Here is a 12639-nt window from a genome sequence, read left to right on the forward strand (position 1 = left end):
ACCCGCAGAGATATCGTATCTGCAGACAGGCGGCGTCATTTCTGACACCGACAGACGCACACAGACGCCCGTGTGATTAGAGAGACGAAGACAAGGGTGAGTACCAGTGGGGACAGAGGAGGAAGAGCGCAGGCTGTCAAACTCTGAGAAGTCCTCTTTAGACGTACCGTTGGATGCATTGAACAGGTCAAAGCTACCTGGAAGGGGACAACGCACGCACGCGCACGCACACGCACACACACACACACACACACACACACAAAATCATAACACACACACACACACACACACACACACACACAGAGAGAGATGGAGACAACACAGGTATGAATGAGTATGGATAATTGGGTAAACTTATGGAGAAAAATGAACATAATAAGCAAGTGAAAGCATGCAGATGTGGGCGTGTTTGAGACATGAGTCAGCTAACAGAGCTCCAGCTGTTGTGATTGGGGGACAGGAGTGACGGTCACCTGGGTTGGAGGTCTTGGGGCGGGTGGCTGCGGAGCCCCAGGGGTCGGCGGCGGGAGTGGAGTTCGACGCCCAGGGATCGCTGCTCTTCATGGGCGGGACAGACGGAGTGGCCCCCCACGGGTCCACTGGGGCTGCTGGCTTAGGTGCAGACCCTGGGGACAGGTTCAGAGTGGGGGGAGGGGGGGGGGGGGGTCAGACGAAGCAATGCGAGACGTAAGGGTACATGAGAGGAAGAAGAGGAACTCATCTATCTTTCATTTTACATATATCCACAGCCTCCTTTCTCCGTCTCCCTGTCCTTCCGCCCTCCTTTCCTTCACTCCCTCCTCCCTCTAACATCCTCCCCCCCCCCCCACAGTAATGCTGCTGAGCCAGTGGAGCGGCATTCCTACTTAACAAAGAGTCACAGTCCTGTGAGCTGCAGGTGGAGAGCAGAACAACTGAGACTCTTCACACGACCAAAGTCAGTGTTTGGATGTCATGTCATGTGATCATCCCCAGTGCAGTGTGTGTGTGTGTGTGTGTGTGTGTGTGTGTGTGTGTGTGTGTGTGTGTGTGTGTGTGTGTGTGTGTGTGTGTACCGTAAGACTGCCAGGGGTCTTCTGGTGCGGCGGCAGCGGCAGCGGCTCCGGCCCCCGCGCCCCAGGGGTCAGCAGTGGCACCGGGCTCCGGAACGTTCATCAGATCCATCAGAGAGGACTGAGGCTAGAAGACAGACGGAGAGAGTGACCGAGAGACAGGAGACACAAAGAGGAGCAAAGAAGGCAGGCGGAAGAGGAGTAAACTAGAACAATGATGAGTAAACTAGGTAGTCTGCTGCAGACAGGTTCAGGCACACAAATAGAGGATGTGGAGAGACCGTAATAACGGAACATCTGAGTCGCTCTGGTCTCCGTGCTCCTGTGTGTTTTTACCTCTCTCTTCTTCTTGGCCAGTTTTGCTGATTCTGGACCTCCTTTCTTACTCTCCTCCAAGGCCATCTGTAGTCGCAGGTCGTCCCCTCTGCGTATGCGCTCCTCCTGAACACACGGCCAGAGCACAGCTGGCATAAAGCAACGCGTGCAAATTCTCGGTAGGTAAAGATGTAATGTAAACTGTCTGCGTGGCCGTGTCTCTGCGTGTCCGTGTTTCTGCGTGTCCCTGTGTGTCCGTGTGGTCGTGTCTCTGCGTGTCCATGTTTCTGCGTGTCTCTGCGTGTCCGTGTTTCTGCGTGTCCCTGTGTGTCCGTGTCTCTGCGTGTCCGTGTTTCTGCGTGTCCGTGTGGTCGTGTTTCTGCATGTCCGTGTTTCTGCATGTCCGTATTCCTGCGTGTCGTATTCCTGCGTGTCCGTGTTTCTGCGTGTCCGTGTGGTCGTGTCTCTGCGTGTCCCTGTGTGTCCATGTGGTCGTGTCTCTGCGTGTCCGTGTTTCTGCGTGTCCCTGTGTGTCCGTGTGGTCGTGTCTCTGCGTGTCCATGTTTCTGCGTGTTCCTGTGGTCGTGTTTCTGCATGTCCGTGTTTCTGCGTGTCCGTGTCTCTGCGTGTCCGTGTTTCTGCGTGTCCGTGTCTCTGCGTGTCCGTGTTTCTGCGTGTCCGTGTCTCTGCGTGTCCGTGTCTCTGCGTGATCATGTTTCTGCGTGTCGTATTCCTGCGTGTCCGTGTTTATGCGTGTCCGTGTGGTCATGTCTCTGCGTGTCCATGTTTATGCGTGTCCGTGTCTCTGCGTGTCCCTGTCTCTGCGTGTCCCTGTCTCTGTGTGTCCATGTGGTTGTGTCTTTGCATGTTCGTGTCTCTGCGTGTCCATGTGGTCATGTCTCTGCGTGTCCCTGTCTCTGCGTGTCCGTGTCTCTGCGTGTCCGTGTGTCCGTGTCTCTGCGTGTCCGTGTGGTCGTGTCTCTGCGTGTCAGTGTTTGTGTGTGTCGGTGTTTCTGCGTGTCGGTGTTTCGTCAGTGTTTCTGTGTGTCGGTGTTTCGTCAGTGTTTCTGTGTGTCGGTGTTTCTGTGTGTCTGTGTTTCTGTGTGTCGGTGTTTCGTCAGTGTTTCTGTGTGTCTGTGTTTCTGTGTGTCTGTGTTTCTGTGTGTCGGTGTTTCGTCTGTGTTTCTGTGTGTCTGTGTTTCTGTGTGTCGGTGTTTCGTCAGTGTTTCTGTGTGTCTGTGTTTCGTCAGTGTTTCTGTGTGTCTGTGTTTCGTCAGTGTTTCTGTGTGTCGGTGTTTCTGTGTGTCTGTGTTTCTGTGTGTCGGTGTTTCGTCAGTGTTTCTGTGTGTCGGTGTTTCGTCAGTGTTTCTGTGTGTCTGTGTTTCTGTGTGTCTGTGTTTCTGCATGTCTGCGTTTCTGTGTGTCTGTGTTTCTGCATGTCTGTGTTTCTGTGTGTCGGTGTTTCTGCGCGTCGGTGTTCGTACCTGCTCTGCGGCCTCTCTGCTCATGGCCAGAGCCAGCTGCAGCTGCAGCTCCTCCTCTCCGCTGGTCTGGGGTCTGGCCTGCTCCAGTTCTGAGCCGGCGTTGGGAGACGTGGCTGAAGACACACATTCAGAAACACACGTCAACATCGCTGCAACACGACACTCCATCGCATACAGTGAGACACACAGTTGTGCTGAACAATGGGGAGAGAAATTCAATGTGTTGATAAAATCAAACAAAGACAAACAGAACACAAATTACATTTGTGCTGTATAAAAAATACAGTGCGTGTGTGTGTGTGTGTGTGTGTGTGTGGGTGTGTGATTAGAGGCCTTCTGTGAGCCTATAAGGGATGACAGGTCCATTCAGCTTATTGGATTAGACCAGGCCATGTGGCAGGGCAAGAAAACACACGTGGCGCACACAATCTGGTCAGGAGAGAGACGCTCAGAAGCCCAACAGTTGAGGTCCATTAAGAGCTCGCGTGTGACCGTGTGTCTTTGGGTCTGGAAACAGACCGGTTCTGTGGGAACCACGGCGTGGGAGGTGACGAGAAGACACGGTGACAGCACTCACGGCAACTCTCCTCCCTCGCTCATCAGCGGTCCGGAATAAACGCTGACCTCGTGTGTGGCGTCACGTCAAACGGCGAGAGAAAGACCCATGAGAGGCCCTTCAGCAGAGACAAACAACGAGAACAGTGACACAGATGTGACTCGGGGGGGGAAACAGTACTGGTTAGTTTCACAAACATCCTTCCGCCCTCTCAGGAAGTGCACGTCATGTCAGCAGCTCTCTGTAAACAATACACCTCAAATCAGACGTTTCCATGATGAGGTAACGGTGCGAATTCTTTTTGAGAAGGAAGTTAAGAGACTTCCTCGAAATGTCTGCCAACTCAACACTTCATCCTTTGGGGATCTGCATGTAGAACAACAACAACAACAACATGCTGAGTCTATTATGGGATGATTAAGCAACAGCATTATTTCTTAATACTTAATTCACTGCTTCTGTCTTGCAGCTCCAGCCTCAGATCTGAGTCAGTCTCCTCTCTCCTTGCTCACTTCTTATCCGTCACACTTGTGTCTCCAAAGTGTCCAGACTGTGCGTCTCCGGGGGGGGGGGGGGGTGTTTGGTTAGCTGGTAGCCCTTGAGTGGACAGTGAACCCAGTGGTACTGAAGCCTGCACAGAGACAACGTGACCCGGTAAGACGGGACGGAGTCATATCGTAGGACGGGACAGTACTGCACCATTTAGCGGGAGACGGTCCATTTATTCACTCACGCTCACACAAAGTAGGGACGCACGATGTGGCCGTCTAGTTATTAAGACATGTATATCTTAAGTCTCCCTCTGAAGGAGACAGGAGGCACCTGAAGGAGGGAGGAGGCACCTGAAGGAGGCGTATCAGTAAATGTTCAAGATCCTTTCATCTTCCATTAATACGTTTGAAAGGAATATTTCCCGTCAGCTCTTTTTGAATCTCTTTAAAAACAACTTTTTAACCACCAAGTCAAAACCAACACGAAAACACACACACACACACACACACACACACACACACACACGACGTTTTAGAAGAGTCAGAAAGACAAATAAACTAAACTCAGAGCCAACTAAAACACAGCAGTTTGTCGCCCAGCACTGTGGGAATGGACCATATATGGATAATCACTATTTCTCGGCATTCCTCACAGACGCAGCTCTGCCTGCTCCTCGAAAAAAAACAAAAAAAAACGCATTTTTAAGTCCATTCTTCTACCGTGTGAGTCCAGTTGTTCTTGTGTTTTCATCTTAAAACTACTGCTTCGGTTTTAAACTTGAGCTTAACAAGGCTAAGACTCCCGAGTGAGAGTTCAGGAGGAAAGTGAGTCGGGCTGATGAGCACTAGTGTCAGCTGTGCTGGACTTATGTGGCGATTGAGACACAAGAATGAAGTGAAACCTGAAGAGGAAGGCCGCTTCAGTGCTTTCTCCTCTTCTTTAAACACGTCGTTTCGGATGCTTTCGGGGCTGATGGGGGATATTCTAGGTTAACACCGTTCATTCACACCCCCGCCTGGACAACAATACTCGGGAAAAAAAAAATGTAAAAAAAGTTCCGACTGGAATCCCAAAAATCCCCCGCTGGAAACGCCCACAGCGGCGGGCCCCGCCTCGCTCCCATTGGACCCGACTCTCCTTCAGGTTTTCTCAAAGCGATGACTCGGCCGCCGGAGCTCCCGCCTCCGAGCCACAAACATAACGCACATGCAGGAATGTGGACCACGAAGAAGAAGATGATCCACGCAGGCTGGAACCACATGAGTGGTAACAGAGAGACACACACACACACACACACACACACACACACACACACACACACACACACCCTGCTGTGCACAAAGGGGGGGGGGGTCAGAGGATGAAAAGGATGAGAGGCCGAGGTTCACTCTTTCATTTAAACGTCTCCATTCTTCCGCTCTGTCCCGCTCCACGTTAACCCTGCTTCCTGACCCGGATTTCTGGTTCTTTTCAGCGCCTCGCTCACGTCATGTGAACCTCTGTTCTCTGTTTGAATGGGCTGAGGAGACATGAGGCCCCCGGTGCACACTCAGTAGTGATGACCGATCACCAATGAGTCTGAGGATCACAGCTCGGCTGAAGGTTTCCCTTCTGCCGATTAGACCGATAAGCCCGACGTGTGCCGCTGCACACTTCACCACCAACAACACGCAGACGCGTCTTCTCCGCTCCCTCCTCCCTCGGCCGCTGATGGAAGGTCAGTCTGGTTTCCGTGTCACGGATCTCTTCCTCATCCGTGTCTCTGGAGGAGCGAGCGAATCATTGAAAAGAGGAGCAGATTCCTCCGTCATGTGGATGATAGGAGCTGGACGGGAGAGGGGGGGGGTGAACTCTGCTTCCTCTTCTGTCTGTCTGTGTGTCTGTGTGTGTGTGTGTGTGTGTGTGTGTGCTGAGGAATGCAGCCCTACTGCGGGACTGCAAGCCAGAGACAGAACAGGGGGAGGGGCAGGTTTTTCAGGATGTAGGCCAAAGTTACACCAACCGGGACACGATACAGTATAATGGGCTATTCTGCATCACATATGTTAGCTTAAACATATGCAAAGAGCTCTGTGTGTGTGTGTGTGTGTGTGTGTGTGTGTGTGTGTGTGTGTGTGTGTGTGTGTGTGTGTGTGTGTGTCACTCACAGCCGTGGTAGGAGGCCGGTGAGCCCTCGGACCTGCCGTACTCTTCGCTGTAGGAGGTGGAGAGGTTGGGCTGAGACGAGCCTCGGCCAAAACCCATCTGACTGCTCCCTGTGGACACCTGGGCCATCCGCTCTTTGGTCTTCAGCGCCTGAGACCTGGAGGGAGGACAAAAGAAAGACTCGAGTCAAGATTGTTATCGTCGTTAAGGAGACCGAGAACGAGAGAAATAATGAGATGAAGTCTAGAACGGAGCTTTCTTTTCTCTAAAGCCCCTTACCGCTCTCCTTTGAGGCGCTCCTCGTCCTTGAGGAGGACCACCAGCTGCTTGCTCTTCTCCCGGACGTTGATGCCCTGGTCCTTGCCGTCCCGGTCGATGTACTGGAAGTCCTTCAGCGTCTGGATGGCGAAGATGTTCTCCTTGCACTGCAGCGCCACGCGCTCCGAGCCCGTCTTGATCAGGTAGTCGAGCAGCGTGAGCGCCTTGTAGACGTGGCGCCAGTTCTTGCCGTGGTCGTTGAGCCGCTTCCAGATCATGCTCATGATCTCGCTGAAGGCCACCACGTTGTAGGTGAGGTCGGCGATCTCGGACATGAGCGAGGACGACGGGCCCCACGGGTCGTTGGAGGTGGCCTCTCGCACCTTCTTCTCGGCGTCGGAGTAGTTGTTCACCATGTTCTTCATCTGCCGGCGGATGGTGGAGCTCGGCATGGCGGCGGAGGATGGAGCGGAGCTAGGACGTTCTGGGTGGAGAGGCTGACACACACAGAGGGTGTGAATTGTGTGTGTGTGTGTGTGTGTGTGTGTGTGTGTGTGTGCTTCAGGGGGAAAGTGTGTGTTAAGTGCGCCCGAGTCCTCTCTCTCAAGGCACGGCGGTGGCGGAGTGTGTGTGTGTGTGTGTAACTCTTCTAGTGTACAGGTGTGTGTGTGTGTGTGTGTGTGTGTGTGTGTGTGTGTGTGTGCTTGTTTATGAGGCTTCTCCAGGCCAGTGCAGTGTTCCTGAGTCCTCCAGAACGGCGTCTGTTAAAACCATCTCCACACACACAGTGCTGGCTGCACACATGACCACGCCATCACCTGGGACAGACAGACAGACAGACAGACAGACAAGACAGAAGGTTAGTGGAAGCCAGAGAAGAAGAAGAAGAAGAAGAAGAGGAAGGAAGACATTTTGGGGGAAAAGTAACAGAAGAAGAACGGCACCCAAACCCAAATGAAAAAATGAATTTATATGTTAGACGCTGTTTTGATTTCAGTTACGAGACCTACCAGGAAAACATCTGGCAACCTCAGATCTGCTCTGTAATCCTGATCAACACGCCTCAACAATGAGATGGAGGCGATCCATTTGTATTTATAGGAGCAGCTGTAGTGCGCTTCCTTTTTGAAACTAGACAAAACAACACGTTTCATGCTGAGATAAGTCGTTTCCATTCGCTCACTCCTCCTCCTCCTCGGCGTTGAGACCAAGAAGTGCGTTTCCACTTCTGCGTTCTCACTTTGAGTTTACAGTAAGCTGACTCATTTGCTAATTACAAGTCGGTGCGGCGGTGACGTTGTTTCACTGCATGACAATAATCTAACTAAGAGGGACGATAGCGATATATAATATGAATATCGATAAAAGCCGAATCAACGTTTGTGTAAAAGGGAAAGCAGGCATCTAAAAATCGACCTACTTATTATGTTCGTTTCCCAAAATGGCAACACACGAACAAATCTCTGCTCTTTACCGTCAGCGCAAGTGTTCGTACGACAGGCCGGCGTTCCTGCGAGGGAAGCCGGGAAACGACGAGTAACGAGGGGTTTCCACCCACTGGTGGGCGGCAGAGGAGACGAACCGTTTCCAGTCTGAGGAGGACGACGACAGGAGGGACGGATGACTCCTCTGTCCTGCTTCTAAACAGCTGCTGATCACTTCCTGACAGTGAGGAAAGTGTGTGCAGACATTTACACATCTATAACTATGTGCAAGAAAAAAAAAGGTCACTTTAGTGCGTGAACTGAAGTTACGGAACCGTTACTTGGCCTTCTGTTTACCGAGCTGTGTCCTTATCGCGCTCGAGCTGCTTGGAAGGAGAAGTCGATTCCGACGAAATAGGATCTTGTAAAATGCTTTGAGCTCAGAAGCAGACCACAGAAGGACGTCCTCGGCTTGATCATTCGGACAGATTACATTGATTTATCCTCGCAACATATCCTGAGGTGCACACGCTCTTACCCCCCCCCCCTACTGTCAGTCACCACATTGGCATCAACTGCAAACTTCCTAAATTGTATTTGAGAAGTCGTTCTGGTAATAAATAGCAGCTTGGATCTTCCTCTGGGGAGACCCGGGATGACTGACTCAGTAATGCGATGCCTGCAGCGAGCGTGCGCCGACATGCCTCACAACCTAATGCCTCCGCCAACAGAGAGGGGGAGTGTTGCAACTGATCAGCAGTCTGTGCGGGACTCCGTGTTCAACAGTTCAAACGTCTCACTTTAAAAAAAGAAGAAGCAAGATTGTACTTTTTTTTTTTTTTTTTTTTTTTTTTTTTAAATCGACGCGTCGGTAGGAGTCTGTCTCCTGCCTAGCAATGCCGTGGAAAGACAGCTGGGGGGGTGGGGGGTGTATGTGTCGGGGGGGGCAACTTGGCACGTCCCCTAAATTTACTAAACCCCCCCTTAAAAGGTTCCCTCCTCACCCTGCATCCTCATGAATGCTGCTCAGACCTAATGACACATCTGCTGCTATAATCACCTATTCACCAATGGCAGACAGGAGGAAGAGAGGAGAGTCTGTCTTGTCCATCCCATCCCATCCCAGCACCCCCACCACACACACACACACACACACACACCGGAACAACCCCCACCACAAGATACCACCGGCCCGCCTTCCTTCAGCCCGTCTGTGCTTCTATCACTCGGAGCTCCAAGAACCCAGAAGAGACAACACACAAGACTTGTGTGTGTGTGTGTGTGTGTGTGTGTGTGTGTGTGTGTGTGTGTGTGTGTGTGTGTGTGTGTGTGTGTGTAAATATATATTCATGTGTCAACACAGGTTCAGTCTGTCTCTGACTGACACTTTGAGCAGAAATGAACAACACTGGTGCAATAATGGCCATCGGCTCACTCCAGTCCTCCTCCCCTCATTTAGAACAATCCTCTTCAGAACTCAATCAGTGGTCCCGCTCACGAATAATACTTGTAGATATTTTTCGCGATAATGGCAATCCTGGATTTAGACTGGCTTTCACTCAACATTATGGATTTACACAACATCCTCCTCCAGCAGCATCAGCAGAAAACTGACGGTGCCCACGTGAAACGGCTGCTGGGCTCAGTCAGAAGTCAGAGTTCTTTTTTTCCAATGGGTGAGAGAAGAGAAACCACCTCAGACACACACACACACACACACACACACACACACGTCATCACCAAACATCAACCACGTAATCTGCTCAGTGGATTAAGACGACACGGTTACGTGTAACCCAACAACGTCAGAACATTCAAACCAAGCCCGACGCTGGAATCAACCGAATAAGACAACAGTGTCAAACGCATAATGAATGCATGGAACAGACTGACGGCATTGTCTATCCAACGCTGTGCTGCCGCTGCTCATCAACAGGTGAAATCAGTTACTGAACCGTGAATAAATTCCCTGAGACGGAGGCATTTACAAGAAAACCTGATCTGCAGGATTGCTATTGGGGCGGATCGCAGCGTTTTTAAAAACACAGCGTGGCGAAGGAATGACCTACACACGACCTGCAGAGCACACAAACAGATGATATGACCCGTCAGAAACTACACAAACACGCTAATCATATCAGGGTCCGTGGCGCAGAGGACTCTCAGCTGCCTGTCTAGAAAAAAATATGTAAAAGAGACTGAGAAAGAGGGTCGCGTGTGAGACGACGCCGTGAGACACAGGGGTTAGTCAAAGACCCCCGAACGCGAGGACGCAACAAGTCAGACCTACTCCCGTGTGTGTGTGTGTGTGTGTGTGTGTGTGTGTGTGTGTGTGTGTGTGCGTGTATCTGGGTGTGTCTTGGCTAAACTGCGATTAGCATTAAGGGTTGAGCAGCAGCACACTGAGAACAGGTCTACCTTGCCAGAGCCACACAACAAGAGCAAAGCTGATCTGTCTGGCTTGCACAACAAGGTGTGTGTGTGTGTGTGTGTGTGTGTGTGTGTGTGTGTGTGTGTGTGTGTGTGTGTGTGTGTGCGCAACAGCGTGATATCAAGTTATTCTATTGAGCTCCAGTTGAGTGTAACCACCAGCAAACTATTCCAGTGATTAATCCTCAACCTCTCAGCTACTCCAGGATTAAGTTCCTTTAAGACCAAACTAACAATCATATCGACTCCTAGAAAATAAAAGCACAAAAATAAAAGCACAACACATGTCTGTCCTGAAAAAGTCTTTAAGTGACCTCGAGAGATGAGGAAAAAGACACCTTCACCCCCGTCTTTGGGCAACGTCACCCCTGTCTTTTGTCTCCTCCTTGACCGCCTAGGAGACAAAGACAAGTCAAGGAAGGGAGGGAGGACGGTGAGGATGCATCTGTCACCCACTGTGACTGACAGACCATCCTGACAATAGACAAAAGGCCACGTTTATACGAGCTCAGTGCGGCTCTGGGTACAAAGCTAACATCTTAACGCCATACCGCTCCGACTACACCCAATAAAATAGATAAACCCCACCTATCAAGTGTCTTTCACTAGAGGGTTCGAGCCTGCCTACGAGTAAACAGACAGCGCCCACACTGTGGAAGAATGTCCCTAAAAAAAAAAAAAAATCGCAATAAGTAAAAAGGACAAGTTTGAGCCGTGATGACTCACAATAGCGTGATCTCATTGAGCAGTCTCCACCTTAAACGCATGTTATATTGGTAAAAAAAGGAAATGATTTAAGCTGCTCCTCAAAAACAAAAAAAAGGAAAAGAACAAATCACGGCGTTTCATTGAATTGATGCGCTTGATAGCACACGAGCTAAAGTAGCTTTAGCTAACATTAGTGAGGTAAACTGCCGTTTTGAATTGCGAAATAATGTACTGGGTGTAGCAGAGAGCTAAGTTTGCGCACGTCACTTTAACACATCTTGGTTGAATAGCCTACTTTGCTACTAACGGCTACTACTTTGCTACCGACGGTTGCCGCTAGCGTTAGCAAGTTGAGTGCAAACTTGCGGCAAGAAGTTGTCATTAGCTAGCTAACATAAGCTAGCGAACAGCGTTAACTTGCTTACGTTGATTTAAGTTAGTTGACTTCGGGGAGGTTTGTAAAAGTGTACAACCCAACTAATAACGTGTGTTTATTATTGCATATTATTTACCACTTTGGTTGCGTCTCTGGCTTTGATATTTGCGCTCCTAAAATACAACCGCTGACTAAAAGTTCATTTCAGATACGAGATCAAAACTTAGCTTTTACAAAAAGTTGGATCAAGGCTAGCAAAGCTTATGTTCGGGTAGCCGGTGGCAGATAAACAAAACGGGAACATTCAACTGTTGAATACGAAGCTTGCCATGTATTAGCTTCCACAGCTTAGATACGCAACTATTCCGGTCGGCTCACCAAAACGTATTTTCAGTGCTAAGACGGCCAACTAGCATGCTAAGCTAGTTAGCTAGTTAGCGGTCCTTTAAGCTAGCAGCCGAGACGGGTGCTCGGTGGAGACATCGCTGGATTAACAGGACACACCATGGAAAAACAAAACAACTCGTCTGTCTTTGAAAGCCGACGTTAACTTACCATCTCTGTTGGGCTAACGTTACGTCGGGTTCAACTGTTAATCCAGCGGTAGAAACACATAAACGAGTTTTTCCCCAAGGCGGGGGAAATCAAGACAAGAGTACTTAATTTTTTTTTTTGGCGTTCGGGGAGCTTGTTGCGCCTCCGCCTATAGCTAAGTGTTGCTAATGCTAAGCCAGCTACAGCCAAGGCTACACGTATCTCCTCCTCCAGAACATGGCGGGCAGAGCGGGAGGGGGGGGGGGGAAGGGTGTGACCAAGGCGGGCAGAAAGACCAAAACTATATGCCTTGTCATGTCACTCATTAAGTCATAAATGTACATTTACAGCAAGAGTCACCATCGTGATCATCACCATCATTCCCTTTGATGACAAGTTTTAATAGCACGTGCAACAGGGTGGGCCCTATTTCTGGCCCTGGAGTGGGTTTATGAAATATATCAATGCTGGTGGACAATGTCTTTTTTTTTTTTAGGAAATTACAAAGACAATTCTGTTTGAAGACACAGTCCTGGTCTCTTTTGATTTAGCTGTTTGGTGTCCATCTGAACTGACCTCTCAGGTTAATCAGGTTCTTCCCGGGGGGGGGGGGGGGCACCACTCGTGTAATTTACTTCCTGTTTAATGCAAAATTGTATCACAGGGAATAAAATGCGTAGGCTCAGTACACAAGCAAGTGCATGTCATGATTGTGCGTGTTACAGGTGTGTCCCTACAAGCCTTAAACATTGCATGACAGCATTCCATCACTCAGACTTTTCCACTGTGTCTGTGCAACCGCCTCATCTTTTAAAGACAGGGTGGGGCATACGAACGCATCACACACTTCATTTGTTAAAATTAA

General features: G+C 50.0%; 1 protein-coding gene across 4 annotated transcripts in view; it reads right to left on the bottom strand.

Annotated features, from left to right (window-relative positions):
- Positions 1–11955, bottom strand: part of epn2 (epsin 2) — a 17099-nt gene extending 5144 nt beyond the window's left edge. Inside the window, exons 1-8 of one of the 4 annotated variants that reach the window (XM_068712918.1) lie at positions 11796–11955; positions 6324–7120; positions 6047–6201; positions 2852–2964; positions 1389–1493; positions 1056–1179; positions 474–626; positions 168–197 (exon numbers count right to left, since the gene is read on the bottom strand). In XM_068712918.1, coding sequence (XP_068569019.1) covers positions 168–197; positions 474–626; positions 1056–1179; positions 1389–1493; positions 2852–2964; positions 6047–6201; positions 6324–6754 — 1111 coding nt within the window. In that variant the 5' untranslated portion in view covers positions 6755–7120; positions 11796–11955. Of the gene's footprint in view, positions 1–104; positions 198–473; positions 627–1055; positions 1180–1388; positions 1494–2851; positions 2965–6046; positions 6202–6323; positions 7121–7312; positions 7344–11795 lie in introns of those variants that run through there. The other 3 variants (XM_068712916.1, XM_068712917.1, XM_068712919.1) reach the window with 3 other exon arrangements.
- Between the last annotated feature and the right edge of the window lie 684 nt (positions 11956–12639).

The sequence above is a fragment of the Cebidichthys violaceus genome, unplaced genomic scaffold (assembly GCF_023349555.1).
Source record: "Cebidichthys violaceus isolate CVI_PGR_0920_01 unplaced genomic scaffold, fCebVio1.0.p SCAF_183, whole genome shotgun sequence".
NCBI lineage: Eukaryota > Metazoa > Chordata > Actinopteri > Perciformes > Stichaeidae > Cebidichthys > Cebidichthys violaceus.